At 39.9% G+C, this 17975-nt stretch overlaps 1 protein-coding gene across 11 annotated transcripts in view; it reads left to right on the top strand.

Moving 5' to 3' along the window:
- The window catches only part of Stard9 (StAR related lipid transfer domain containing 9), a 135893-nt gene that overhangs the window by 89062 nt on the left and 28856 nt on the right, over positions 1-17975 (top strand). For 7 of the 11 annotated variants that reach the window (XR_007343901.1, XM_048793442.1, XM_048793441.1 and 4 more), the window contains 9 exons: positions 115-212; positions 1295-1372; positions 1821-1892; positions 3690-3869; positions 8952-8990; positions 9418-9469; positions 9787-9924; positions 10921-11003; positions 11141-11244. Coding sequence is in view for 10 of the 11 variants with exons in the window: in XM_048793442.1 (XP_048649399.1) it covers positions 115-212; positions 1295-1372; positions 1821-1892; positions 3690-3869; positions 8952-8990; positions 9418-9469; positions 9787-9924; positions 10921-11003; positions 11141-11244 (844 nt within the window). In the remaining variant the exon portion in view is untranslated. The remainder of the gene's footprint in view (positions 1-114; positions 213-1294; positions 1373-1820; positions 1893-3689; positions 3870-8951; positions 8991-9417; positions 9470-9786; positions 9925-10920; positions 11004-11140; positions 11245-17975) is intronic. The other 4 variants (XM_015480760.2, XM_048793443.1, XM_048793444.1 and 1 more) reach the window with 3 other exon arrangements.

Raw genomic sequence — 17975 nt, 5'->3', positions numbered from 1 at the left:
AATCTGATGCCAATATTGATCTGATGCTATTATGGGCGTTAGCATCAAGGTGAGTGTTAAGGATTAGATTGGAAGGGCTTCTCATCTATTTTCAACTTTCTCTTTCTACCTTAGCTGTATCTCCTGCACATACTAGCTACAGTGAGACCATGAGCACACTGAGGTATGCATCGAATGCCAAAAACATCATCAATAAGCCACGGGTAAATGAGGTGAGAAATTCATTGGAAGTCCCAGTCTGATATAGTTATTGATGTTACTGTTTCTTTTTCTTTGTACTCACCTGTCAGACTTGTTCTCCAAATGATAAGAGAATTAACTTCTTTCTTCCAATGTAATACCGTACTCTTCTTTTATAGCTCTGCTTACTTCAGTCGGTAATGTTTTATGGATAATTTATTTTAAATATTTATTTAAAGCCAGTCCTCTTAAGATCCTTAGTGTTCCATTGCTACCCTAAGAAAGGGCTTTTAAAACTATTTTTATTTTTAATTGATGTTAATTTATGTCTTGTGAGTTTTTATTTGTTTTTCTCTATATAAGTTGCAGTGACTTCTCTGTTTTGGATTTAAAAAGGAGTGTAAGAAATTTATATTTTATGAGAGCTACACAATCAGAAGAATATTCCAAATGTTTCTTATCTCCTTTACAATTTTAGTGAAAACTTCCAGAGCAGGGTTCACAACAGTGACCAGACATATATAGCCCATATGGAGAATATTGTATGAGGCAATGTAATTAGGCAGGTATCAAGTTTATGTTACCTGGTTTATGTTACCTTCCTGATCTCCTGCTCCGGGGTAATGAGTACAAGAATCACCTGGATGCCAGGTGCAGTGGTGCATGCCTGTAATTCCAACTACTCAGGAGGTTAAGCCAGGAGGATTGCAAATTCCACCAGCCTCAGCAACTTAGCTAGACCCTGTTTCAAAAAAACAAAACAAAACATTTTTTAAAGGGCTGGGAATGTTGCTCAGTGGTAGAAATTTCCTGGGTTCAATCCTCAGTGTTGGGGTGGGGTTGGGGGTCACCTGGAGAGTTTGCCATAATATAGCTGGGCCCCAGCCCTCAGGAATTGCTGGTTTAGTAGATCTGGGTTGAGGCCATAATTTGTATTTCTAACAGGTTCTTAGATGAAGTTGCTTACTGCTGGTTTTGGGACTGAACTTTGAGAAAAATTGCTCTAGAAATTACTCCGAAGGAGTTAATCTACTTCTTCTAAGCAGTTGCTTTTAGCATTTCATAACTGGTTAGGGCCTGATATCAATCAGTGACCGAGTCCTCTGTGTTTCAGGATGCAAATGTGAAGCTCATCAGAGAACTCAGGGAAGAGATTGAGAGACTGAAAGCCATGTTGCTGAGCTTTGAATTGGTATACAGGCAATCAAAACTTTTCCATGTTTAAATGAGTTTCTCTTCCCAAGTCCCCTTTTTTTCTGCTTAGCATGGGACCTGCTATACTCCATGTTCACAGTTGACATTTCATGGAACAAAGATAGGAGGGGGATTACACTGATTTCTCTATGTAACTTCAGATGGTTTGGGCATCATCTGGCTTTATCATCTCTTGTCCAGAGGGCATTTCCCCAATGGCCCTTGTTCTATGTGTGGGCAGACATGGAGAATAGGGTTCTAGAGAAAATTTTCTTTGAATTCTTCTTCTTTGTATGATTCCAAATTCTTAGACTCCTGATTTATTTCTGATTTTAATGATGAAGTATTTCCTTTAGTCCTGTACCTTCTTCTGCAAGTGTAAGTGTAGAACTACCTATAGTTCATCAGGAAAACATCGAAGCACCTTTCTCTTTTTGTTTGTGCAGAGGAACTTCAGTTCATTAAATGATGAAAAGGATGAAAATCTGAAGGAACTAATTCTGAGAAATGAATTAAAGGTGGGTGGACCCAGTATTATCTCTAGAAGCAGGTTTGAGCTCCCTACTTAGTGTAACATAGAGCATGGAATTGGGTGGGTTCTTTGTCTCACAAATTCAAAGAATGAGATTCACAAATAGCAACAGATAAAAGCAAAGTATAAGAATTTATTAAAGCAAAGTAAAGCACGGCTCCCTCAAATGGAAGGGAACCTGAGAAGGTTGTCAGTGAATGGCTATTGCCTAGGATTTATATGGATCCCTAGGTTTAAGGAACTCAACCACCTGACCAATTCTGGGTAAGGCACTAGGTGTCCATGAGGTATCCATGCAGCCTTTAGTCCAACCAAATTATTGACCAGTGCCAGATGTATATGGGGAGGGGTTGAAGCAGAGAATTGCAAATTTCAAAGCTGGCCTCAGAAACTTAGCAAGGCTATAAGCAATTTAGCAAAACCCTGTCTCAAAATAAAACATAAAAAGTGCTGGGGATGTGGTCTCAGTAGTTAAGCACCTCTGGGTTCAATCCCTGGTACCAATAAAATAAAATAATACAATGTAATATAATACGGTAAAGTAAAATATTGACCAGGCATTTTTCCTTCTTTGGAAAATGGACTCCAGGTCATGTATGTCTCCATTTAAAAATAACTTTCTTGCAGTTTCTCAGAAAAATTCTGCAGCTGCTGTTTGTGCTCTGCTGCCCAGGAAGTTTCCCTGGTGCCCATTTACCTATCTGCCTAGGCTTATCTCTTTCTCCTGGCTTCAGTAAATCATAAAAGGAATCCCAAATATGGATCACATAGAAATAAATGGGAGCTGGCACTGTAGTGCACACCTGTAATCCCAGCTACTTAGGAGGCTGAGGCAGAAAGATCACAGATTTGAGGCCATCCTGGGCAACATAGGGAGACCCTGTCTCAAAATGAAATTTAAAAAGGACTGGTGGTATAGCTCAGTGAAAGAGCATTTGCTGTACAAGACTCTGGTATAATTCCCAGTATCTTTAAAAAAAAGGTGGGGGGGATTGGAGTCGGGGGAGGGGAGGGGGTATGGGGTGGGAAGGATGATAAAATGAGATGGACGTTATTACCCTATGTACTTGTAAGACTGCAAGACCCATGAGACTCTGCATCTTGTATAGCCAGAGGAATGAGAAGTTGTACACCATTTGTATGCAATGTGTCAAAATGTATTCTGCTGTCATGTATAACTAATTAGAACCAAAAAAAAAAACTTTAAAAAATGGGGAAAGGAATATTATAAACATAGATATCAGAGTAACATACCAATTAATTTTTACAAAATAATCTAATTACATTTCTTTGCTAATTAGATGGTACATGTTATTACAGAAAATTTGAACATTTATTGAGGGAAATTGTTTATAGAAGTAAGACTTGCGGCTAGTGTGGTAGCACACAGCCATAATCCCAGTGACTCAGGAGGTGGAAGCAGAAAGATCATGAGTTCAAAGCCAGCCTCAACAATTTAGCAAGGCGCTAAGCAACTCAGTGAGACCTTGTCTCTGATAAAATGCAAAAAAAGGGCTGAGGAAGTCAGTGGTCGAGTGCCCTTGAGTTCAATCCCTGGTATGCCCGCCCTCCCCCCCCAAAAAAAAAGTAAGACTTGCTTTTTGAAGAAAACATTACAGAGAGCTCATAGTTGGAAGAGGTACAAGGGCTTCTGAGAGTCTTTGAATAGTAACAGTGGGGATCATGAGAAATTAATACCCTGGGGAAACATTTCATAGTAACCTTTTACCTTTAGTCTGTTTCCCACACCAACTGTCTAAGATCACCTCCTGTACCTCTGCAGATAGACAAGCTGACTAAAGAATGGACCCAGAAGTGGAATGACTGGCAGGCCCTCCTGGAACATTACAGTGTGGACATCAACAAGAGGAGGGCTGGGGTGGTCATTGACTGCAGTTTGCCACACCTGATGGACTTGGAGGACGATGTGCTTAGTACAGGTGTTGTGCTGTACTACCTCAAGGTGAGGAGACTGGTACACCTCTTTTCTTCCTGAGCCATTGGCCCCAGAAGTGAAGGAGGTGGCAGCCATGTTTCTATGAATTGAGACAGATGCCACAGAGCTGCCTTCAGATTTGCTCTCAGGAGACCAGTCTTGCTAACAAATTGTGATCTGCTTTGATTTTGTGTAATCGCGTGTAATACTGGACATCAGAAAAATCATTTGTTTTTCAACTGCTAGTGTTGTTGTTATAAACTTGCTTCTGTTTTCTGTGTCTTTATTTCCTTGTTTTAAAACAAGAATGATGATTCTTCTTTTATTTCTTTCTGGATTTTTGAAGCACAGGGTACACAGTCTTGGAAAGTGAAATCCTAACTTTAAAAATACTTTTCGGTGTAAGCTGAACATGGTGGTATGTGGTATGTGCCTGTAGTCTCAGCTACTTGGGAGGTTGAGGCAGGAAAAATGCTTAAGTCCAGGAGTTCAAGGCCAGCCCGGGCAACATAGCAAGACTTGTCTCGATGTTGAGAGCCAGTCAGGATGACGCATGGCATTTTGCCAGAAGGAGTGGTTGAGAGGTGACGCCAGTGAGCCATTAAGATGATGATAATTAAGTTAAGCTGTGTATAATTGCTGTGACTGAATGATGCTGGATTGAAACAGGCTGTGTATTCAGTTGTATATAGACCCCTGCTGTCTGGCAATAGGGCGGCTCCTGCAGCCTTGGGCATCCGCTACTTTTGAGTTTCCGTTGAGTTCTCTCAGAGCCAGTGGAGGGGGGTAGAGTTCCCGGGCAGTGCACGTGGAGTGCCGGTGAGAGTTCGGGCAATAAAGTAGTTCCTGTTTGAACCTACAAGTGCCTCCTGGCGGCTGGGTTATTTTGTGCCCAGCCAGATTGTGGCATTTGGTGGCCCGTACGGGCTCTAAAATTCTACAGATACAGGCTGCTCAAAGATGGGGGAATTTGGAAAACCTAAAAGTTTCTTCTGATGCTTTCCTACTTTATTCAACTCCTAAATGAACAAAAAATATACCTCCATTTGACTTATATTAGAAAAGAAGAGGGCACAGAGAAAGTAGATAAATGAAGCTTAAAGAATGAAGGAAGGCCCAAAAAATTGTAATGGGGTGGTATGGAGGATGATATGCATCTATCTAGGAAAAATAGAATGAATTTAAGGCCCTTAAAATAAGAACTGGCTCACATGGCTTTTTGACACCTGGAAGCCAGATCATCATTTCTAAATGAAGTAGTTTTTTTTTGTTTTGTTTTTTTAATATTTTTTAGTTAAATGAACACAGTACCTTCATGTTATTTATTTATTTTCATGAGGTGCTTAGGAGTGAACTCAGTGCCAGGCAAGCGTACTACTACTGAGCCACAACCACAACCCCATGAAGTAGCTTTTTTTTTAAAAAATTTTTTTGTAATTGTAGATGGACAGCATGCCTTTATTCTATTTGTTTGTTTGTTTGTTTATATGTGGTGGTAAGGACCAAACCTAGTGCCTCATACATGTGCTATGTTACTGAACTATAGCCCCAGGCCATAAATAAAGTAGTTTTTTTAGAGTATATTTATTATTTGTTCTTTTTTAGATATGCATGACAGTAGGGTATATTTTGACATATTTTATATACATGGAATGCAACTCATTATAACTTTGATCCCATTCTTGTGGTTGAACATGATGTAGTCTGGTCATGTAATCATGCACGAACATAGGGAAGTTATATCTATTTCACTCTACTGTCTTTTCTATGCTCATTCTCCTCCCTTCCCTTCATTCCCCTTTGTCTAATTCAATGAACTTCTACTTTCCTATCCTCTCTTTTTATGGATTAGCATCCACATATCAGAGAGAACATTCAGCCTTTGGTTTTTGGAACTGGCTTATTTCAATTAGCGTGCTAGCCTGAGTTCTATCCATTTACCAGCAAATGCCATAATTTCATTCTTCTTATGTCTGAGTAATATTCCATTGTGTATACATACCACATTTTCTTTATCCATTTATCTGTTGAAGGGCACCTAGGTTGGTTCCATAGCTTGGCTATTGATGTGGCTGTATCACTGTAGTATGTTGATTTTATCCTTTGGGTATAAGCCGAGGAGTGGGATAACTGGGTCAAATCGTGGTTCCATTTTAAGTTTTCTTTTTTTGGTACCAGGGATTGAACTCAGTGGCACTCAACTATTGAGCCACATCCCCAGTCCTATATTGTATTTTATTAGGGACAGGGTCTTTTAGAGTTGCTTAGCACCTTGCCATTGCTGAGGCTGCCATTAAACTCACGATCTTCCTGCCTCCGTCTCCTGAGCCCTATTCCAAGTTTTCTAAGGAATCTCACTGCTTTACAGAGTGGTTGTACCAATTTGCAGTCCCACCAGCAATGTATGAGTGAACCTTTTTCCCCACATCCTCACTAACACTTATTGCTGTCTGTATTCTTGATAACTGCCATTCTGACTGGATTGAGATGAAATCTTAGTTTCAATTTGCATTTCTCTCATTGCTAGAGATGCTGAACATTTTTTCATATATTTGTTGACCATTCATATTTCTTCTTCTGTAAAGTGTCTGTTCAGTTCCTTTTCCCATTTATTGATTGGGTTATTTTTTTTTTTTTGGTGGCAAGTTTTTTGAGTTCTTTATATATCCTGGAGATTAAAATGAAGTAGTTTTAAGAGTTAATGACTCAGGCTGGGATTATAGCTCAGTAGTAGAGCACTTGTCTAGCCTGTGTGAAGCACTGGGTTCATTCTTAGCACCACATTAAAAAATAAATAAATAAAATAAAGGTATTGTGTCAAAAAACACATTGCATCATTTAAAAAAAAAAGTTACCCATGGTAGATAGAGCCTTATGCTGTGTCCTTGCTAATATGTCCTTCTGTTGGAGGACGGTTCATATGGGTAGAAGAACACATTTCACCAGTCACCCTCCCTGTGCTCACTGAAAAATCCATTTTCTATTCTCTTTATCCCCAGGTGACATTTAAAAAGAACAAAGAGTTGATGGGGATATGTAATGCTTCTGTTATCCCAGGAGAAATTAGGCTTCTGCTGCTTTAGTGCATATGAAAGCTCATCTGTGTTCTTAGGATAAGCCCCTAGGGAAGTTAGCAGAGGCTGTGTGTCTAAAAGGTAAAGTAGCTTTTTTTCTGGCATACTGAGCATAAATTGTTTCAGTGAAATGCCTCAGGCAGAAGTGGCTGTCTCCTTTTATCTTAACAATAAATCTAAATACCAAAAGGGCATAAATCCATTTATTAGTCCTGAACCATAGGAGATGCGGGGAAGAGATCAGATCCATTAAACTGGTCACTGAGTAGAACTGATCTGATGTATTGATTGGATATGGAGTATGCAAATGAAGTTAGATGTTAAGTAGGAAAGCTTAGGGTAGCATCAGAGGGTGAAGGGCCATGTCTGCTAATTGAATTTCCTGGAGATGAGTGATTATCAGATTGCTGATTTTTTATTTGGCATCTAGTGAGGGTTTTGCTCCCATGGTGCATTGGACCTATATGATGATATTTTAGATTGGTTCTAAATCTTGGCACTTCTGCATTTTATGTACCCATTTTTTTCATTTTCATTTTCTTTTTTTTTTTTAATGTATTTAGATCCTGATTTAGGTAATGATTTAATTGTAATGGACCAAGATTGTCTGTTAGTTTGTTGTTATTGTTGTTTTATGGTATTGGGGATGGATCCCAGGGCCTTGTGCATGATAGGCAAGTACAGTACTCCACCACTAAGCCACACCCCAACCCCTTTTTAGAATTAAAAAAAAAATAACTTTTTTAAATTTTTAAATATTTTAAAAATATTTTGTAGATGAATACAGTACCTTTATTTTATTTATCTGTTTATTAGATTGAACCTAGTGTCCCACATGTGCTAGGAAATTGCTCTACCACTGAGCCACAACCCCAGACCCTTAAAATTTTTATTTTTGAGATAGGGTCTTGCTAAATTGTGAGGCTGGCCTTTAACTGTGATCCTCATGCCTTAGCCTTCCAAACAGCTGGTTATAGGTGTGACACTGTGCCCAGCAAAATTCTCTGTATTTTTATTTGCTTTGCTAACTTAGTTACAGATCTGGAACTAGTTCCTGGTGATGCCCTGAAATCCCTTTTTCCCTTGGGTCACCTTGAAAAGTTCCTTTGGATAGAGATGGGGCTTAAGAAAGGATGGGTAGAGCATAGGTGACTGATACTTTGTACTCGCTGTTTTGCTGCCAATGTTCCCTGCATAAAGAGGCAGAAGGAGCAGCAAACAGGTCCTTGTTATCTAAGATGCAAAATCTTTTTTCGGTAGTTTCTTCCCTGCAGGAGAGTGCCCTTGCATTCAATTTCCAGTACCACAAACAAAATTTAAAAAGTAAATAAATAAGATAGTTTGTGAGGACTGTCATCTATTGACTCATTGGATCCTCAGTTGCTGAGCAGGAAAAGGCTGGTTTCTGGCTGTGTGTATGCAGGGAGGAGAGGCAGAGGTACCTCCAAAATTCTTTACCTCCAAAAATTCTTTCTTCTCACAAGTTATTTTGGGGGAGCTCCCTTTCTTGCTGCTGACAGTGAAGCCTTCTAGATAACTCTAGTCTCTATGAAAACATGTTACTGAGAAGGTGGTATGTGAGTCCAAAAAAGCAAGGGTATAGGATCAAGGAAGATCTAAATTCTAGTCATAGCCCTCCTACTGAATATGTGGGTTTCTTGGGCAATTTATGAGTTTCAGATTTCTCCTCTATAAGGAGACAATAGTACCTGTTTTAGGTTGTTAAAGAATGAAATAAGATGATGTCTATAAAGCACTCAGCATAATACCTGGAATGTTGGGAATGGTTATTCAGTAAATGATAAAGATGCATCTAAAATTTAGTATCTTTGTTGCCGTTGCCGCCTGCTCCAGATAGAGCTCTGTGGTTGTAAGCAGATTTGCCATACTCCAAGGGCTAGAAGGTTGTCTTGTCTTCTATTAACCCATGATTTGTTTATACTAACTCCAATTTCCCTCTACTCTTTTATATTCTCTTTCAGTTCTTTTTGATTCTAGAGGTGCTTTTTTCCTATTTGTGCTTTATCCTTCTTAGAATCTGGTGTCTGTTAAACTTCATCTGTGGACCATGAAGGTAATAATTCTATGTTTCCATAAATCTTCATTAAAAACTTGTCTCTTTAAGATTTACTGATCAAACTTGGACCACACTAATCTTAGCCCTTTTTTGGGGAAAGCTATACTTTATGCCTACTTCCTCTGACTAGAGAATATCTGGCCAGTACTGGCTATTCCTTAGCTTCAACTTATAGGACATAAAGAAGTTTGCCAACTTTGCAAATAGCTAGAACTGTGTTGTCTACCACCCTCACCACCTTCTTTTGGGCTTTCTGGGCTGCAGTGTGAGGTAGGCAGAGAGTCAGAACCACCTACACCAAAGTTGAGAAGTGGTACAGAAAAAATTGGAATGTGAAGACAGTGATAATACTCAAGAATGGACTCTCCTTTAAGGCTAAGCATCACTTTTTGTTTTATTAAAATAGTTTTCTTTGCCCCCACAGGAGGGGATAACAAAAATTGGAAGGATTGACTCGGACCAAGAACAGGACATTGGTAAGTAACATCACACAGGGGCCTGACACTTGTGGCAGTTATTTGTGCCTAAAATATTTCTTCAGAGGAATATGATGATGTTTTTAAAGGAACAGAATCGTTGAAGTATTAAGGATCTGCTTCTCTGTTACTACACTTTTAAAGATCTACACAGTGGTAGGATTTTAGATCTGGTGGTTTGAGGTGGTAGCTCTTCCTTTCTTTTTATGATATGAAATCTTATGGATGTTGGATTCAGATCCCTTAATAAGACTGGAGGAGGTATTTCCCTGGATTGTCCCCCACCCACCCAAGTGACCCCCCCAACCCTTCTGTAGTCCTTCAGGGTCCGTTGATTGAGAGAGACCACTGCACAATCACCAACACCTGTGGGGTAGTCATTCTCCGGCCTGCTCAGGGGGCATGCTGCACAGTCAATGGCCGTGAGGTCACTGCCTCCTGCCGTCTGACCCAAGGTAGGACTGTCTACAGCCCTGTTTATTCCAGGATGAAGGATGGAGCAACCCCAATCTCTTAAGGGCCCAGAGAGTTCAGTGGTGCAGGCTTTAAAGATGAATCACCTACCTTCTGCACCCAAAGACCTGAAGATTTCCTAACACGATTCTCTTCAATCTAGGACCTGAGAGTGAAGAATGACTCTCTGAAATTTTTGCCTGTGTTTGTTAGCTCTGTGTCCTTAGGAAAGTCTCTGAACCTCCATTTCCTCATCTATAAAATGGAGATAACAATAGGATTCCAAAGATTGAAGAAACCCTATACTTGTAAGGTTCTTTTTTTTTTTTAATTGTAGATGGACACAATACCTTTATTTTATTTATTTATTTTTATGTGGCGCTAAAGATTGAATCCACTGCCTCACATGTGCCAGGCAAGTGCTCTACCACTGAGCCACAAACCCAGCCCCACCTTGTAAGGTTCTTAACAGAGTAGTTGGCACTTAGTAAAGAGTGCCATTGTCATTATTACTGTTTTTATTATTGTCACTAGTATTATTAATCTATCCAAGTTTTTTTGTATTTTAAAACTGAATTTTAGTTTCTGCTTCTTTAGTGAAGCTATTTTTGACTACTCCACCTGGAACTCCTCTTGCTTTCTGTTAGAGGACAATAGCTCCTCCTGTTTATTAATTCAATACCTATGTTGTGAGGTATATAATTAATACATATCAACTCAGCTAAAGCATCAACTTGTTGAGGGCATTATTTTATCTCACAAAAGAGTATCCTGTACAATTTATATACTTAAATGTGCTCTGATGAAATTCTCATTTGTCTGGGGCTAGGGCTGGGGCTCAATGGTGGAGTACTCTCCTGGCACATGCGAGGCCCTGGGTTCAATCCTCAGCACCACATTAAAAAAATGAATAAATAAAATAAAGGTATTGTGTCAACTACAACTGAAAAATATTTTTAAAAAAGAAAGAAAGAAATTTTCATTTGTCTGCACTGCAGGAGCTCTTATAACACTGGGGAAAGCACAAAAGTTTCGATTCTACCACCCAGCAGAGGCTGCTATCCTGCGGCAGCAAAGGCAGGTCAGTATGGCTGTGAATTCCAGGTTGCTTCTGGTTTTTCTGTTTCTTCTTTTTAAGGGAGAAGCTTGAATTTTGTCCTATTCTGTTGGGCTGAGGAGGAGGATGGTAGACTCACTGTGCCTTTTATCTTGTTCTAGGTTGGAAAGACTTTTGGTGGTAGTGGCTCTTTGGAATGGCTGGACTTGGACGGGGATGTCACTGCCTCCCGGCTGAGTCTCTACCCTTTACTTTGGAAGGAAAGGTGAGAAACAGCTACTTGTGCTGATGTAGAACCTCCTATGTTTGCTTCTTGGTCTACTACAACACAGAGCAGGGCAGTAAATGGTGTAGCAGCCCAGGTCTAAGTGAGGCCTGCTCCAAATCAACCTGGGCAAGTGATCCTATGATGCTGAATGAGCATCTGAGTTTGTAATTGACAGAAAAGTGGCCTTGGCCTTCATTTATTTCCTGTTTGGTATTTCACCTTTCTTCATTACTGAAAGATGTATATCATTTGATGTTCCAATGGCCACTTTCCCATCAACAAGATTTAATTGTGAAGTTTTTGCAGACATCTTGGATACTGCTTCTGAATTTACCTCCTTTTTTCTGAATTTACCCTTTAAATTCTGGCCTGTGTGTGAGCTCATTGTGTATGTCAGTTAGCCTCTGGAACTTATGACTTACCCTGCGTTTTTAAAGGTAGTATGTGACTGACAATCCTTTTTTTTCTCTCATAACCAAAATTCCAAAAGTATGCATAAGAGGTGCAGGAACTACAGGAATAATATGAAAGTATTTGGGGGCTCTAATCCACTTCACCTGCATTTTAACTGCAAAGACTTGAGTCAGAGTTTTGTATGTGATTGATAGCAAGCAACTACTTTTCTACTTCATAGTCACAGTTCATCCATTTCTACATAGAATCCCCTTCCCGGGTCTAAATACCTGATGGGTTTAGTACTGGTAATTCTTCTGTTCCTATAAGCCCAAGTGACTTCTGCCTTTGGAATTTCCTATAGAAAATATTAGCAGGTGATTCAGTGCCTATGAAATCACTGGTGTCAGGAAGGAAACTACTAAGCACCTTGAGCTCAGGGTTCTTGGCAGGTTCTGATGGCTCTTGGTCCCTTCAGAGGGATCCAGCTGCTCTTTCCTCAGGCTAGCAACATTTGATGGCAGAGGAACACAGTTTTTGGGTCCAAAGTTGGTAGTGAGAGATGATGGATTGAGAAACAGTGGAAACAGGAGCAATAGGCAAGTCCTCATAGGAGGGCTGCTTGGGATTGAAGGATGCTCTGACAAAGGTTTAAGGGAGGATGATCGCAGAGTTGAGTAACTGAGGGCTTTGTAGGGTAAATGGTTGGGAGAGATGGCACAGGGTGAAGAGTACCAAGGCCAAGGGGAACTCAGGACTGAGGACAGAGCTCTTATTTTGTCAGCGTGGTGCCTCTTCTTTGTAGTGAAATATCAAAAGGAGACCTTGTTTTAGGTAAGGCTTTGACTGGGAAGATGCATTAAAGATTGGGTTTTCCCAGAGTTCAGAGGTGAACAGAGAGCAATACTGAAACTTAAAAGGCTGTGGATGTGGAAGAGATACATTGGAGTTCACATCCTAGCCCTACCTCGTAAAAGCTGTATGACCTTAGGCAGTTCACTGAACCCCAGAGTCCATTTCCTCATCTCCGAAGTAAGGATATTGCCATCCCTTTCCCAGGAATCCTTGTGAAGGATTGAAGGAGCGAGTATGTGCGCGTGGTACTGACAGCCATAGCCCCAATTGCTAGGAGGGTCTGGGGACAGGCTTCCCAGGAAGGCTGCCTTACTTTCTCTTTCTTGTCCTCCCATCTCAGCCAGCTGGCTTATCCAGCCCAGAGTACCCAGTGGTCTCCTGCCTCTTCTATGGCTTTCCAGTCCACACACACTGACATGACCTTTCAGTAACACCAAGAATGTCCCTTTTGAATTTCGCCTTCATGTATATGGAGAAGAAAGGAAGTATAGTGTAGTAGAGAAGGGAGAATGGGAGAAGGAAGAGGGAGAATGGGAGCATGAATTGTAGGAAGGAATGGGGACTGAAATAAAATTCCTTGCATGTATGATTTTGTCAAAATGAACCCAAATACTATGTGTAATGCTTTAATTTTTAAAATGTCGCTTTCGTTTAGAGGACAGAGGAGGATTTCAGAATCAAGACTTTTCCCACCTACTTACCTTCACCATTCAACATCAGCTGTAGGAACTGGTAGGCTAGGCTGGTCCTGCCCAGCTTCTGAAGCCAGCATCTGTGTGCCATCCCTGGCCAGGTAGTGTGGTGTGGTGCTCAAGTGTGATTGACAAAAGGTCTAGGGAGAGAAACCTATAAGAGCAGAGAAAAATGCACATTGTCAGCTGGACTCCCAGTCTGGATTTGTGGCTCTGTCTCCATGAGAGTCTCTCTTGCCTTGGATGGGCATGGCTCCAAAGCCTCCCCTTATCCTAGGCTTGCTTGCTCTCATTTATCTATCTGGATGAGCATTTGTGGGAGCTGGAGCAGACTACAGAGCCAGAAAAAATTGGCCAGTCTGCCCTTCTTTTCTCCTTCACATCCATGATCTGGACCAGAGAGGAATTTGTCCTTGAAAATTGTTGCCTATTGTCTTGGCATTTTCCCATTTGGAATTTTGAGGACCCAATCTTAAATGTTGTCATTGCTGTTGCTGCTATTGTTGCCTTAGTAAGTAGACACTACCACATTCTGCTGCAGAAACTGCCAGACCCTTCTGTAGCTGGGGAGGGCTGTCAGAGCAGAAAACAGAGGGTACAGTGAAGTTCTGGCAAGCAGGTGGCCAGTTAGTAGCTTAGGGGATGCTAGAGCCACTGAATATGAAGGGAAGTCATCTGATAGGGACAGAGGTTCTTTGCCTGGTGGGTAATGAAGAGTTACCCTTGGTGACGTACCTATATACATTAACACAAGACTGATATTTTTGTTTTCAGTTGCTTTCTGGGAACTTGACTGATGTGCTTAGTGGAGGAGCTCTTCTGGCTAATCCTGTGTGTGGTATCTTGGGTAAATGCACTATGTCTATGGTGATCATCCCAGTTCCCCTCTGCAGGTCCTATTGCTACTATGAAGAAAGCTGTTGTAGCTGCTACTTTCATATAGGAAGAACAAGGAAGCTCTCTTTTAGGAAGAATCAGATTGTAACTCTGAGGGCTGGGGAGACAGCCAGAGAAGGAAACTGAGTAACATCAAGGAATTCAGAATACAGATCCCCTCTCTGCTCTTGCATCTGGTAATCTGTGTGGGTATTATGGTTGGGATGACCCATGCTTATAATTCAGCCATTTCTATGATTAGAAAATAATAATAATACAGGCATGATACATGTAAATTCATGTATAAAATGTTTACATTAACTGTTTCTTTTATTTGGCATTAGCTGCTTTTCAGTTCGGGTTGCTATCCCTATCCTTCTACTTCACATGTGATAGAGGATACCTTTCCTCTTTGTATATGTTCTACTGTGTATATTTGGCTTTTTGCCCACAGCAATTAGCACTGAATTGCTTCACAGCCTCTTTTCCAGGAAAGAGATCATAGTTTCCAGTTTCTCTTCCCCTGATCTATTTATTCTACTTTACATCCTTCACTGATCTCTTAAGATTACATTACAAAAATCTTAATTTCTAGCTGGCACACACCTGAACTCCCAGTGACTTTGGAGGCTGAGGCAGGAAGATTATGAGTTCAAAGCCAGCCTCAGCAGATAAGCAAGGCACTTAGCAACTCAGCAAGATCCTGTCTCTAAATAAAATACAAAAAAGGGATGCGGATGTGGCCCAGTGGTTAATTGCCCCTGGGTTCAATCTCCAGCAAAAAAAAAAAAAAAAACCTTAATTTCTTCTAAGTCAGGAATGGTGAAATTTTTTTCCATAAAGAGCTTTGTGGACCATGTGGCCTCTGCTCAACTTTGCCAATGTGACAAGAAAGCAGCCTAGCTTGAACAATGCAAACACAAATGGGCATGGCTATATTCAAGTAAAATTTTATTTACAAAAAACAGACTAGAAACCAAATAGGACTTACAGACTATAGTTTGTGGACCTCTGTTTTAATACTATCTGTGACTTCATTCTGTTACATAATGTGGTATGTTAGCTTTGTGTTACTGAATCAAAATACCTGAAGACAATCAACTTTATAAAGGAAAGATTGGGCTATGTTTGGCATACACCTGTAATTCCAGTGACTCCAGAGGCTAAGGCTAAAGGATACCAAGTTCAAGACCAGCCTCAGCAACTTAGTTAGGTGATAAGCAACTTAGCAAGACCCTACTTCAAAATAAAAAGAACTGAGGAATGTAGCTCAGTGGTAAAGTGCCCCTCGGTTCAATCCCCAGTATCAATAACAACAACAAAAAATGATTTGTTTGGGTAATAGTTTTAGAAGTTTCAGTCCATGGTTGGTCCTGTTGCTTTTAGACTTGTGGCAGCATAGTATAACATGGTAGGATCATGTGATGGAAGAAGCCTTTATGTCATAGTGGCCAAAAAGCAAAGAGAGAGAAAAAAAGAGAGAGAGAGAAGCCAGAGTCCTAATATCACCCTTCAAGAGCATGCCTCCAATGATCTAACTTTCTTGCAGTTGGCCCCACCTCTTGAAGGTTCTACTACCTCCCAATGGTACGATGGGTTGTAGACCAAGCTTTCAATAAGGGGACCTTTGCAGGGACATTCAAGATCCAAACTATAGCAAAAAGGATGAATCCCTCATACTACTTGACACCTGGTTCCAGTATCAAACCAATAAATAAGCTTCTCCAAACCTTTGACAGGACAACTTGGGAGTATAGTGAGGGCTGAGAACTGAGTAAAGGAGACCTAATTCTTGCTTTTTGTTAGCTTCTGGAAGAATCTGACTCTTCCTAACAACTCCCTTGCTATCCCCATCCTGGAGCACCCATGCACTTGGCTTCTTTATTTTTATTTATTTATTTCTTAGTTAATTAGTTAGTTGACTGAGATAGGAGTCTTGCTGTGTTGCTGAGGCTGGTCTTGAACTCCTAGTTTCAAGTGAGCCTTCTGCTCAGTCTCCTGAGTAGCTGGAACTCTAGGCACCCACCAGTGCTTCCAGCTTCATGCGTTTGGCTCCTGTAGAATCCTGAATGAGGTGGAGATACCCTCAGAAAGCATTTGAAGTCCTCATATAAAAGAAGAATATGCATGACCCAGGCAAAGGTAGCAGTACTTGGAAGCCGTCTGCTTTCAGAGAAATTTTATTTTGTTTTAAACTTTATTTACTTATTTTTTATGTGGTGCTAAGGATTGAACTCTGTGCCTCACATGTGCTAGGCAAGTGCCCTACCACTGAGCCACAACTCCAGCCCAGAAATTTTATTTTTTAAAAAAATTTGTTCTTGGGCTGGGGATGTGGCTCAAGCGGTAGTGTGCTCGCCTGGCATGCGTGCGGCCTGGGTTTGATCCTCAGCACCACATACAAACGAAGATGTTGTGTCCGCCAAAAACTAAAAAAAATAAATAAATATTAAAAAAAAAAATTTGTTCTTTTTAGTTATACACGACAGTAGAATGTAGTTATATACATTATACATACATGGAGAATAACTTCCCATTCTTGTGGTTGTACATGATGTGGAGTTAAATTAGTCATTTATTCATATATGAACATAGTAAAGTTATGTCCAATTCATTCTACTGTGTTCCTTATTCTCTCCCACCCTCTCCCTTCCCTTCATTCCCTTTGTCTAATACAGTGAACTTCTATTCTTTCTCACCTCCCTTTTCTGTGTGTTAGCATCCACATATCAGAGAAACCATTTAGCCTTTGGTTTTTGGGGTTTGGCTCATTTCACTTAGCATGATTGTTTCCAGTTCTATCCGCTTACCAGCAAATGCCATAGTTTTATTCTTTATGGCTAAGTAATATTCCGTTGTATAGGACTGGGGTTGTAGGTCAGTGGTAGAGCACTTGTTTTGCACATGTGAGGCCCTGGGTTTGATCCTCAGTACCATATAAAAATAAATAAATAAAATAAAGGTTTTGTGTCTATCTACAAATAAAAAGTATTTTTAAAAGAATCCATTTGTGTGTGTGCACATGTGTGTGTGCACGCGTGTGTGTGTGCGTGTATGTGTGTGTGTGTGTGTGTATATATATATATATATATATATATATATCACATTTTCTTTATCCATTCATCTGTTGAAGGGCACCTAGATTGGTTCTATATTTTAGCTATTGTGAATTGAGCTGCTATAAACATTGATGTGATATAAATTTGTATATAGCTATTTTTCTCTTAATATGGTTGTTTACAATTTGTATTAGTTATAATTTATGATTATGTAACTGAATATATATGAAAATGTATGATCAGGGATTTAGTTGCCATTATATTATATTCATATGTATAGAATGTATATAAACACATAGGAATATATATGTAAAAATATATATGGATATTCAAACTAAAATAAATAAATAAAAATAAGATGAAAAAATTTCCTTATCCAATAAAACTTTGATGGATAGGAAAAAAAACAAACATTGGGGATATGGCTGCATCACTGTATATGCTGATTTTAAGTTTTTTGTGTATATGCTGAGGTGTGGGATAGCTGGGTCAAATGGTGGTTCTATGCCAAGTTTTCTGAGGAATCTCTGCATTGCTTTCCAGAGTGCTTGTATCAATTTGCAGTCTCACCAGCAATGTATGAGTGTACGGTTTCTCCCACATCCTTGCCAACATTTATTGTTACTTGTATTCTTCATATATGCCATTTGACTGGAGTGAGGTGAAATCTCAGTGTAGTTTCAATTTGCATTTCTCTCATTGCTGGTGATGTTGAACATTTTTTCATATATTTGTTGACCATTTATATTTCTTCTTCTATGAAGTGTCTGTTCAGTTTCTTTGCCCATTATTGATTAGGTTATTATTTTGTGTGTGTGTGTGTGTGTGTGTGAGAAGTTTTTTCAATTGTTTA

The sequence above is a fragment of the Marmota marmota genome, unplaced genomic scaffold (genome assembly GCF_001458135.2).
Source record: "Marmota marmota marmota unplaced genomic scaffold, marMar, whole genome shotgun sequence".
NCBI lineage: Eukaryota > Metazoa > Chordata > Mammalia > Rodentia > Sciuridae > Marmota > Marmota marmota.
Note: the sequence above shows the minus strand (reverse complement) of the source record. Positions and strands in the feature narration are given on the sequence as shown.